This window comes from Macrosteles quadrilineatus, unplaced genomic scaffold (genome assembly GCF_028750875.1).
Source record: "Macrosteles quadrilineatus isolate MER2022 unplaced genomic scaffold, UCM_ALF_1.0 Scaffold_5__1_contigs__length_97177068, whole genome shotgun sequence".
Taxonomy (NCBI): domain Eukaryota; kingdom Metazoa; phylum Arthropoda; class Insecta; order Hemiptera; family Cicadellidae; genus Macrosteles; species Macrosteles quadrilineatus.
In genome coordinates, this window is record NW_026542598.1 from 84,560,250 (window position 1) to 84,573,516 (window position 13,267).

A 13,267-nucleotide genomic window follows, 5' to 3' on the forward strand; every position below is an offset into this window, starting at 1 on the left:
GGATTGTTCATTGGCAGTGATATTGGTATCTTCAGTTGTCTGCAGCTGTCTTCTGCTGTAATTTATTTGCATAGTTTTTGTTGGACTTATTGCTAAGTCATTTTGAAGACAGTACGTTGTTGCTTTATTGGTTAGTTCTCTGAGTAGAGTCCATGAGTTGTATCATTCTTAATAATAAATGTTGTATCATCAGCATACATATTTGGCATGATCATTATAAATAAAGTCTGTGAAGTCATTAGTGAAAAGTATAAATAGAAGAGGACCAAGACCCGAACCCTAAGGAACTCCCATGGTGGTAGTTTTTGGGCTAGATCTGATGGTGTGTCTTGTTCCATTTAATGTTTTTTGTATTCAAACTATCTGTGCACAGTCTTCTAGATAGCTTGCTATCCAGACAAGGGCTTTGCCTTTAATCCCTAGTAGGAGTAGTTTGTTAAGTACAAGCTTGTGACCTAAGCAGCCAAATGCCTTAAGGTCTTTTCTGGTTATTTTATAAGGTAGACTTCTGTTACTTTTATAAGTTTTAGTTTAGGGTTAGTTTATATCGTAACGCCACTCCAGTCTTTGTACTTTGTGCATTGTAAAAATCTGATGAGTGAATAAAGAAAATATTTGTACTGATATGGAATTTTCCACAAATTAAAGCGATAATGAGATGAAGATTAAATAAATTATGAGAGTGTATAAATTTCCTGTATAATTTTTCTTTTTGTTTTGACCATATATTTCGATAAACAACAAAACCTAAAAAAAAGTCCATGTTCAGTCCTGACTTCATTACCTGAATGAATATATAGGACAAACAAAGAATGATAACTTTTTACAATAAATTACACAATGTTAAAACGAAAGCTAGGAAATAAAAATAAAATAACACCTCTGTCATTTTTGAGGGGGTGTATCATCTGGGAATCCTTTAATCATGACAACTGTTGTGTACAAAACTCCAGTAACAAGGCCAATAACTGCTAGGACAATGGAAAAGAAATCAAACGAGTGTTTCCAGGGACGCGAGTGGCAGGACCAATAGAGCGCCAGATCACAGAGTGGTGGCATCATAAGTGCCAGTAGAGTTCCGCACACAGCTCCTGTGAGGGACACAAACACTCCCAGACTTGGCAGTACCTCTACAGCTGTGACTGTAACATTATTTTATGGTCTTACACATGGTAAATAGCCCAGGCATATGTTTGGTCAACGAATTATTTTTGTTATTGTTCTCTTAGGTAAGCTACATTACAAAGCATATTGTGTGAACTACTTTTACCATCAATTTATATATAGCATCAATACCAAAAGCTCATAAATGTAATTAAGATTTCTGGTAAATCTCCTACATTTTTCCGCAGCCTCGATCAAGACTGTCCTTTTAACACTGCTTCATAATTTCAACACCTATCTGTGTCACAGTTTATTTACCGCACTAGTATTATCGTCACAAATTGGTACTTACAAGTAGCCAACGCTATGATGAGTCGGAGTGCCAGCTCGGCCAGGACCGTGTGCTGCGCAGGTCCATGCTCTGTCACCAGCTCCGGCCAGACCAGCATGAGAGCTATGTGGAACTGTAGAGTGTACGAGAACAAGAGTCCCAGGGCTATGGTCAAGTGAACAACCTCAGAACACCTGCAACAATTTTAAGGGAACTATCTCACAATTTACTCCTTTGTTACACCTCTCGCTTGAATATTTACACTTGGATTACTCCTCATGCTTCACTTAACACTTTTACTTACCGTAACCGCTAATTTAAAATAATTTGCAGCAGAAACTTTCATTCAGTTTCAAGTTATGTTTAAGATGCTTTGACTACTGATATAAGTAGAAATTGAATCCATGATGAAGCTAGAGTCTATAGTTTTAGAATATAATTAAATGAGACACCGGGGGAGTGTGTTGATATCAATTACTGATTTCTGTCAAATAATACTCAACTTTTTAACCATGCCAACCTGAAAGAAACACTTACTGCAAAATATAGCACATCTTATCTAATATCCAACTATCGTAGTAACAAAGAAAGTTAAAATTTGACAGTATATAGTTCTTTCACCAATGAGTGCTTTATTCTATTTAAATATTTTTTTTATGACTTCAGCTGGTCCATACAGACGTGATGACTAATTAAAAAAATTAAAAAATACTAACAAATACGTCTGTGAAAGGCTGTAGCTCAGGTGGTGGCTGGCGACGTCGTCTACGAATTTGATGAAGCAGATGAATGCGATGACAACAAACAAAGTCCCGACCAGAGCCAGTAAGACGATCAGCAGGTTACAATGTCTAAGAGGAGCCATGATTGGTGGAGTCGATCCGTTTAGTGGCCACGTCTGCAACGATAAATGTTTACTTACTATATTGTAATGTTAACATTTTTTGGAGGTTATGTTATCAAACTTTAACTGGAGGAGAGTTGGAAGATGTTGAGTGTAGCAGCTACTTTAATAAATAACTTGTGCGACTGCTTAGAATGTATCAATACAGTTCACTTGTACAGTACAAGCTCAGTCCTTGCTTTGCTGGATTCATTTGATAAATTCAGAACAGTTTAGTGGTTTTTCCTGGTTCAACTTATCAGTTTTTGAAATTTTGATTTTTTGGGGGGTTATTTTCCCCTTAACGGAAAAATAAGGTTTTAACAAAAACTATCTCCCGTAACCGATTTTGATTAAAATTTAGAATCTTATAGCCCTTTTAACTCTTAACAAAATGGTACAACTCCTCCTATTGCTGTAAAAATTACAGTTAAACTGTTCATTCAATTTTTGTGATTCAACCCAAAAAATACCATAGGTATTCACACCCCTTGCCCATGATAAGGTTGTTGACAAGCTACTAGGAGAAAGTATATGTCAGATTGGTGCATGATACCGTTTATTTGTATAGTTTAGCGTAATACCTTAGCTATTCCTTCAAAGCAGTAGATGGATGTTCCGAAAAACAGAGGTATCTGAGACCAGTGAGCGATTGTAGGTCGAGTAGTGATGGGTGGCAGGTCAGAAGAAGACACGTACAGCGTGAGGGCAACGGCACTGAATACAAACACACTGGTCAGTACGGAGAACAGGGTGAGAAACCTGGGAACACAAATGTTTAACATTTAGATTGGATTTGGCTACTTCTTACTTATTTTTTTTATTTCAATAACACCCTCATTTTAGAAACCCATTTAAGCTATTTATGTAAAATAAATCACAAACTTCACAACTAGTACCGAAGGTGGTCTCCTAAAGTTTGTTTGCTGGTTGTGTTCCCCTCGCTCTATAGAGCTTCAAACATGTTTGTTGATCTCAGCTGTCATAAAAAAACTACTTTCTGATAAAACAATGGAAAAGTGAAAAGTAGGTTATATTTTTCTTTGTATTTTTCTTAATCGATTATGTTCCATACCTCTCGCACATTTATTTTCAAAACATTGCAGCTACCATACTATACTCGGTTCATTAAATGTAGGCAGTTCTAAGGGAAGAAATTTATCCCCTCCATTTGATCGTCCCTTCAAAACAATAGTTTAACAGTTGAGTTTTGAGAAAACGTCAATCAGCTGCAACATATACATTATGCAAATGAGTAGTGGGCAAACTTACAGTCAAATAGCCTAAATTTTGTTAAAGAAACTATAGTGTAGCAATAAAAATAATAAGTATTTTTATCTATTTCATATGAAGCTTACCTGAGGTTAGCCATGAAGATTGTCAGAACTACTGGGAGGAAAATAATAACTATCATGAGATGCTCATCCATCACTATTCCATGTCTAGCGAGCATCCTCAGCAGCTGAAAAAACACAATGTCTCATTAGACGCATTTATGTCTAACATTAACAACCATCCAACTTTTCAATCGCTTAAAAAGTTAACTGCTTGTGGTAATCCCTGAAAGTATCCCTAGTGGAAGACATCAATAGAAATCAATAGAAAATATCTATTGATATCACTAGATACTTAGTGATATCAATAGATGTTCATGGATATCATTACAAGTAAATACAAACAAATAGACATCACTGAAAACTTAGTCAATACATATCACTAGACATCTATAAACATAAAATATATCAATATAGATCATTAGAGCAAACAAAGGTACTTACGTATCAAACGGAGGCCACCTAACCTACAGATTCGATTCGATTAGTAAACCTTCACCATCAGCAAGTTTGGTTGGTTAGGTTAGGTTAAGATGGTTTAATTTGATAAAAAAAAACATATATTCATGATAACCCAACCTAACATAACCGCTGCAGCGCGCTGTAAAATATGTGGCCTCCGTATAATACGTAAGTACCCAAACAAATCGTTCATTGATATCAATAGAGAATATTTTTTTAATATGTTAGATGTTATAAATCAATAGACATCAATACGGGTAAATAAAATTCAAAATATCTCTAAAATGTATCACATATGAGCATTATGGATTATACAAACTATCAATGTAAAGTGGTTAAATAAACAGTAAATAAAAATGTTATTTTTTGAAAAAAGGAAAAACTCTAGTTTTAGGTCATAGACGTTAGCTGAGGTACCTAAAACTCAATATAATTTAAAAATATATCATTTTCAAATTGTTGTAAAACAGTTACATTACAACTTGTATTAAATCTTATTTTTTAAACTGCCAAAAACTGATTGCTAAACAATTTTAAAATTGTTGTAAACAGTTTACGACTTGTATTAAAACTAATTTTTTTAAACTTCAAAAAACTGATTGTAAAAAAATTTTAAAATTGTTGTAAAACAGTTACAGCTCGTATTGAAACTTATTTTTTTCAACTGCAAAAAACTTATTGTTAAACATTTTTAAAATTGTTTCAATCTTATTTCAACATTGTTGTAGTATGAAGTTTAAATCAAAATGTTTTAAAATTGTTATACAACAATTATTGTAATACAGCTTTCGACAACTTTTAACAATTTCTTTCTTAATTGGTTATTGTTATAGGGATAAAAATCACTCACAAATTCATCATTGAATTCCTTATTTCTAGAAATCAATAAAAATAAATTGTATTGACACTATTCACATCACCCAAGTAGCAAGAAAACAGTTTGAACTGGTAATAAAATAGTTTTGAAACATGTTAAAGCATAATTACATGCATGAGTACATGCTTGAAATGACACAAATGCCATTAAAAAATCTTTTAAGTTTAATTATGAGGCCTAACACAGCTTCTCCCATTCAAAGTGGCTATCATTACAAGATCAGATATGAAGTCTCTGTGGTGTAACGGCTTAGACAGCCGGCTACTATGCTGAAGTCCCAGGTTCAAATCACGGAAACATCAAGACTTTTTGACAAGAATTTTTTTACTTTTTCATTTTTATTTTATTTTTAGTGCATAGTAGATGTGATTCAATGTGTTGAAACAAATTAAAAATTGTTTTTTAACAAGCTACAGATTATTTCCAATTAAGCTAATGACTCGGATCCTATATTTACTTGTATTGATATGTATTGATGTGTATTGGCCCAAATACACATACGTATCAATACGTATCAATATACAATTTTTGTATTGATATATATTGATCTCTTCCACTAGGGATACTAAGCGACTAGTTTTTGTGCCATCGTAAAACTTACAACATTTATTCATTATTTTTGTTTGAAATAACCAAATTAATTTAGTAAAATAAGGGATTGTACTGTATGAGAAAGACTATTATTTATATGGTCCTTAATAAAAAAAACTCACTCCTACAATAAGGAGTCAGTTAATTATTTCAGACAACTGAGAGACTTCTTATTATAGTTACTAACACAAACAAAGGCTCTTAGTCTACAGCATTTAGTGATGTAGTACCCAGTGCACTCTCCGCATATTGACTTATAAAAACCATTTTTTTTTACCCTTTGCGGTCGAATGGCGAGTATAGGTCGCCACCCGCCATTTTCCCGACTGCTCAAAAATGGCAACCTACACTAAAAAAAATCAAAAGTTAAAAAAGTTTATTTTTCCAGTAAAATGGCGCCATTTTCCTGACTGATCTAATGGCAAACTATACTCGGCAAAAAATGGGGGGGAAATTCGACCTCAAAGGATTAATAATGCCGTGTAAATGAATTTTAGTTAGTCTACTTATATTTTTTATGTTTATCCTACGAATACTTACAGATTGTAGTGAGGAGGACGTAAAAATGAAATATACAATGCAGCAACCGAGCTGGGTCATCAAGTTGAGTCCCTTCACCACCTCCCTGTGAAGAGCAACATTTTTACACTCACTGGAGTAGAAAATAAATTACAGTGTATAAAGAGGAAGAGAACGTAGATTTTAAAGATTATTAAAGATAGCAGACTTATTTGGTGGGAGAAGAGTCCATCCTTTGTACAAAAAGCACACAAATTTAACTTTTGACACAATAATTTGAATACTGACACTGAATGCACTTTCACCAAAGAAACGTGTTAGCAGCATAAGTTATTGTTTAGGGTTGCAGACACTTTCTAACCAATTAGTCTTGTTACTATCTTCAGGGCCGTTAATAACCAGTCCTCAAGAAGTTTTAGGTTTATTGGGGGGAAGGGGGAGGGGGCAACGAAGAGAAAAATTCTCCCTCAAGATAGGTGGTTGGCAACAATCGCTCCGGTCCATGGGGCAACATGCAAACCACGGGCCTGACTATATTACAAAAAAATATACTTTTTTTATTAATATTTTTCTTATTTACTTATTCTTACAATCACACTATCTTTGTTCCTATATAATCCACAATCTAGGAGTACTTAACTAGATATGGTCTGTTCAACATGTAGTCATGAAAGTATTACTCTAACAAGTTTGCTACTATTCAAGAATATTATTAGAAACAAACAAACCAAAACTTCTATCACCTGACTGCTGAAGAACATTTGCGGAACAGGGATGGCCCGGACTGGAATGCCCACTCCATCGTGTCAGGGAAAGACGGATAGAAACTGAGGTTCTGTCGATGTTTGATTTCCTTGGAGCAGTTAGCCTGTAAACATTTAATTAGATTTAAATCTTAGAAAAAAAAGAAAGATCAATTTCATATTTTAAAATGTTTGATGTTGTTAATTTGTTTTGTGATGAGTTGGTGGCTTATAGTGGATAGCTGGACAGAATGTAAAACCAATAAAGCAGCTATGTTGTGAATGTATTTCGATAATACCACTATTTCAAATTTATTCAGTACAGTTCATACTTAAGCTTAACTATTTCCCTATAGGGAAGTAGCTATTACTGTAGGGGGCATGGTAAGACCTAGGCCCGGAACCGATTTAATTTTTCATTTTGATGTCCCTAGAGGCCAAAAACACCATTTGTTCAAATTTATATATGAGTGAAAATTTAAAAACGTACGTTTTCATGTTCCTGGTCTTTTAATTCGTAGATACTGGATTTGTAGTTTATTATTATGTGTTTTAATATTTTTTGGGATGGGGGCAACATGTTACACACATTTATTTGGTTTTAAATAGGTTCTAGGTATTTTTTTCGTATTTTTAAAGTCTCGAAATTCACGACCATGACGTGTCCCTAGGGTACATTTTCCAACTTTCACGCTGTTTTTAGACTAATTATTCATGCCGAAATATATAAAGCCATATTTTTATGTCATCAATGGTTTTGAAACTTACAAAAAAGGAGCATATTATAATTTTATTGTCATTGCAAACTGACTACCATGACAAAATAAGTCTGTCCCTCGATTTGGCGTCACGACCATTTGGGAAAGATTTTCAACTTTGGAGCACGACAGTGGCAAGCCTGGCGTCGATGGAGTCAGTTGGTTTTAGAGACTAGTTCGGGGTGTACGTCAGGATTGTAGTGCCGGTCGTTTCAAATTGAAAGGAGGAATTACAGGATTAATAATGGAAAGATTGTGTTTTTTGTAATTTTGGTGTGTCCATGACCGTACGTAGTCATTCGATGAAGTAGACATGGTGTTAATTTTTGTTTATAAGCTATTTCAATTGCTAGATTAACCTAGAAGTCCACTTTGTATCCTCGAACATGAGGTACAGGGCTACCGCCAGAACAGAGCCAAATAACACGTAATTTCACGACCAAAGTTTCACGACCATCGCGGGTTTTTTTAACGACCAATTCAGCCTTATGGAGTATAGTGTTTATAATGGTTTAAATACCTGCATTCAGTAATCCATTATGCTGCTTGTGGCAACTATAGTTTCGGTTCACAGGGAACCATCTTCAGGCCGTACAAGGCGTCGTTATTCACTTCCATATATGAAGGTCGTCATAAGTACATAGAACACGAACACACGAAAACACACATTGACACGAACATTTAACATTAAAAATACCGAGTACTCAGGAACACGAGACAGGTGACGCGACCGGGTGGAAGTTGTAGCTCGAACTGGTGGTCAGTGGTCTAACGGTATGACGTCAGCCATTGTCTCCTTATCAATGCCGGCTCGCATTCATTCCTTCTCTCCTCCTCCCCCATCCAGTATTTTGATTGCGGTGTTATAAATGGAATTCGATTGGAATGAGAGTTTGTCATTTAAAACATTTTGACCATCTGTTTTGACTGCCTTGTATATTTCAAATTCTTCGTAAGTGTTAATGGTTGATCGGTCTTGGGAAAGATGTAAAACGTACATATTACTATTTAAAATAGTAATATGGACGTTTTACATCTTTCCCAGTTCCCAGTGGAAGTTGTAGCTCGAACTGGTGGTCAGTGGTCTAACGGTATGACGTCAGCCGTTGTCTCCTTATCACTGCCGGCTCGCATTCATTCCTTCTCTCCTCCTCCCCCATCCAGTATTTTGATTGCGGTGTTATAAATGGAATTCGATTGGAATGAGAGTTTGTCATTTAAAACATTTTGACCATCTGTTTTGACTGCCTTGTATATTTCAAATTCTTCGTAAGTGTTAATGGTTGATCGGTCTTGGGAAAGATGTAAAACGTCCATATTACTATTTAAAATTCTTTTCTATTCTTTTTAGAGGGACAATGAAAAGAACAGAAAACCGCCATTTCGATTTGGGTCAGCCCCCGTGCGAACAGTTACACCTAGATTTTCACAGTGGAATAGTTAGGCAACAAATGGTTAGGCAAAGCATTGCTGAAACCTTCACGTTTTGGAAACACTGATCAACGAAGCCTTAGAAGATCAATAAATTTTAACCTTCACAGACAAATCGTACCAGGTCTGTATTAAGTTTAATTACAATTAATTCTACAATTTGAACCATAAGTTAAGGAAAATTTAATTTAAAAAGCTTCTATAGAACCCAGGTAACAGTAATTTAACAGTTATGTCACGTTAAATGTCAATACCTAAAAAATGTGACTCAATAAAAAATATACTAAGAAGATAAGCCCTATGTGTATTATTTCAACTGGTACCTTGAACTGAGTCACTCACACTACTACAAGCTAAACCCATAACCACAATGCCACAATGTTTACCCACCAATATGTGGTTGTCGCATATACAGACTATCCCTAGACAGATTGTCAGTAATGGTCCCAGCAATAAGCCGGTGTGGTTGCGGAACACATCTCCAACCGCAAAAATTCCCGATCCTATGTGACATTTTATCAGGTGGAACAAGGTCTGAAAATAGCTGAAACAGACAAGAGGATTGATTTCACTAGACAAAGTAGAATACTAATTGTATGGTTTATGATTAAATATATATATACACTATTCCGGTAACTATGTCTATTCACACTCTAAAACTGGCCACATATTTAAAATGTGAATGATGTACTTATCCCCGCATAGTCAAAGGTACTCTTTGTTGTACACTTCGCTCATTAAATTTAGACATTTTTAGGGGAATAATCTATTCCCTCCACGATCTTACCATTAAAATAATTGCCCAACAGCTGAGATTTTGCAAATAGCAAATCAGCTGCAATATATTTATTAAGCAAAGTATTAGCGGGGGAAACTTCCCCTCAAACCCCCTAAATTTTGTGTACAGACTATAATATACAATCCTTATGTTGCTTGTGATAATATATCCAACACATATATTTTATCATACTAACAAACACAATTAGACTTTTCATCCGAATGTAAAATCTGAAGATTGTTGTTCAGCTGCTTTATAAATATAAAAGCTTTTGTTTTGTCTACATGATGGTGACACTGGGCAGTGTTGACAAAATGTTGTTACTATTGCTGAAATAATAAGAAACAAATCGTAAACAAAAACATGATCCTAGCGGCACTGGACGGAACTAACGATAAAACTACCAGCTGATCCATATTGATGACAAATCTACTAGGGAGTATGTTTAATATATGATTTTATGCTGTGATGTACTACTTACGTTGTCCGTTGAGCTACACAAATATCACATTTCTCCTTAACTTCAGGCACAGTGAGGTTCTCACAGTCAATTATTTGAGATTGTATTTTGTCGTCAGTCGCCTCCTCTTCTTTTGTCTGATGCAGAAGCACATAACTCGCATCAAGTTGGAGCATCCCTTTAAACACTACAAAACAGTTAGTTGCACACCCTGTATAAGATGTTATATTTTTCTAACTACTGTGCTACTTTTTTTGTCCTAGGACGCTAGGCACAAGACAATCCCAGGATTGTTTTTCACATTACTTCAGGCTAGACCTAGGGGTTGCGGCATTTTCACTTAGAAAAAATCCATTGGTGATTTGGCGGGATTTTAACTCGGGACCTCTTGGACCGAAGTCCCGCGCTCTAACCATTAGACCAGATCGCTCCTACTAACACAAAGATGTATTTGTGTGCTTCACTGGCATTTACTTTTTTTGCGTTTTTGTATTTTTATCTTCTAATATTGACCTTTTGTTAGGTAAGGCAAGCATTATAACCACAGCTGGGGGAGCGAACTGGTCTAGTGGTAGAGTGTGGGGCTTCGTTTCCTGAGGTCAGGGGTTCAAATCCCACCAAATCACCAATGGATTTTATCCAAGTGATAATGCCATAGCCTCTAGGTCTAGCCTGAAGTAATGTGAAAAAAATCCCTGACTAGTTTTGCTATCCCTTTAAACAACTCTAATATTTTTACAACCATGGAAATTTTTTTGAAGTGACGTACATTATCTGTTGTCTTGTTGAAAATGGCACATGTTTTAGAGTTGTATGTTTGTATGTTCATGTGATAAAAATGAATTAGATTGTATTCAATTTGGACCACACCAGGGCATGTTTTTAAGGAAGACGAGTTGGATGAATGATGAATGAGATGAACATTTTGTTAAGATCAACTTGGTTCTTTAGCCAGTACCATTAATTTTAACCGATTAAGGAATGCTTGACACAGTTTGAAAGCACCTAATTTATTGACAAAGTTTTATCAGAGTATGTAGGTTTGCTGAACTCTTTCCTACCTGAAGAAAAGTTGTGGAGAGCCACCGAGAAGCCCCTGTAGAAGCCAGCTGATTTGTGCAACCGACATACATCCCCCACAACCACTCTAAATTTTGGAAAAAAACGCCGATCACAATGGCACAGGCAGTTTAATTAGTTATAATATAAAAATGATTCATTCACCTGCACAGACTTAACAGCAGTGTTGCTCTTATCTTGTCTTGACATGATTTACAATGTATGCTTGACTAACGGTGGAGAGGAAATTGCATTTTCAAATGGATTCACACTCTTTAACTTATAAGAGTAGAAATGGAAATACTCTTTTGATATTTTTATGGAGGTTTTACATCCGTGCAGTAAAGTAAAAGTAAATTGCTCAATTTTATGAAGACATATAAAACATATGTCACAAGTTTAAAACATCGGAAGTAATTAACTTGCTCTTCATAAGAATAAAGTGGGAGATATCTTGATGAAAAAGTGCATGGTAAAAATAGAATACAGAATATTGGAGTTTATGCTGATCTTAATTATTGCATAAATCTTTTTGAGAAGTTTGAAACCTTTGAGCAAAAAAGGTCAAGCAACAGATTTGTTATTGTAAAATTTCCTTCCAAGGATAACAATTCTGTTCTATTTTACTTTACGGTTTTTAATTTTTTTTTTACGAAAAAATACATTCAATAATTATGTTCACTTTAATACTTAGTGTTGTAAATTAAAGGGACAATGTTGCTTAAACTGAGTTTTATATTAAATAATTCTTTTAATATATTTTTGTTAAAAAATTACCAAGCCAAATAAGCCCGCTAAATAAGTTATGGGTAAATTACTTTTAACCGTGGATAAACTGTTTTATAGTGTTGTTAATACAGTAATGTGTTTTATTGTTTTTCTCACAATTTCATCTCGTAAATTTAGGGTGAAAAATATCACAATTCATCAAATGTATCCAAATATGACCGTACACATTGAGAATCTTGAAAAATACTGTTAAGAATATAGTACTTAAATTTTAAATTAGCAGACTGGAATATGATTAAAAACATTTGAGTGTTATCACCATATCATTTAGAGTGCTTGCTGCATTGGAAAAAAGAACACATAAACTCTAATCTAAAGATTTATTTACAAAAAAAATACTTAATAAATATTCACTATAAAATAAGTAGCCTACATCTAGTTTTATTTACAGTAGACTCCCTCTTATCCGTACTCCTCGGGACTGAGGACAGTCCAGATAACAGGTTTTCCAGTTAAATCTACATCTACATCTACTCGTAAAAACGGACCGCTTAAATGTGTATTTGACTTAAATTTATGAGAGCATTGTATTTAGACACGTGATCACTGGTCTCAAATCTTTCCCACGAGAACGGTCGTTTCAGTACCGCCCACTTCCTGCCGATCTAGTCCAGTTAAATAGATGTGCTGATAAAAATTGTCCGGTAAGAGATGTCATTTCCACCAAGTGTAGTCCGGTTAAAAGGTGTCCGAATAAGAGGGAGTCTACTGTATACAAAAATGGTAAAATCTTAAAGAAATAACTAATGTAATAAATTTTGTCATTGTATATGAATTTTATCTTGTCAAATACAGAAAACGCCGTTTTTTTTACATTAGTATAAATAAATATCATGAGCTAAAATATAAAAAATTAGAATAGTATTTCTTCACTAGCAACCCTCCAAAAGTAAACCTTTTTTATCTGAGGTTTAACAAGCAAAGAAAAGCCAAAGCTGGAAAAAGCAATGCCTTTCCTATTAAAATAAAATGCTTTTTCTAGTAGTTTATTTATTTACTAGTGTCCCTGTTGCTCGAATTCGAGCAATTGCTAAGTATTACAGGCGTTATTTGAAAACGAATTTCAACCAAGTCAGCAAGTTTGTAGCAAACTGTTAAATTAGCAAACTTATTGACTGTTTACAACTAACATAACTTCTCACTTTTGA

General features: G+C 34.7%; 1 protein-coding gene across 1 annotated transcript; it reads right to left on the reverse strand.

Moving 5' to 3' along the window:
- Window positions 1-885: 885 nt before the first annotated feature.
- On the reverse strand, window positions 886-11,403 carry LOC128995349 (proton-coupled amino acid transporter 1-like). The gene is made up of 10 exons (XM_054420336.1): window positions 11,333-11,403; window positions 10,293-10,458; window positions 9,424-9,577; window positions 6,845-6,969; window positions 6,123-6,207; window positions 3,677-3,780; window positions 2,903-3,080; window positions 2,152-2,333; window positions 1,457-1,629; window positions 886-1,142 (listed from the first exon to the last, which is right to left on the reverse strand). Exons 2-10 carry the CDS (start codon window positions 10,445-10,447, stop codon window positions 886-888), a joined length of 1,413 nt encoding a protein of 470 aa, XP_054276311.1. The 5' UTR covers window positions 10,448-10,458; window positions 11,333-11,403.
- Between the last annotated feature and the right edge of the window lie 1,864 nt (window positions 11,404-13,267).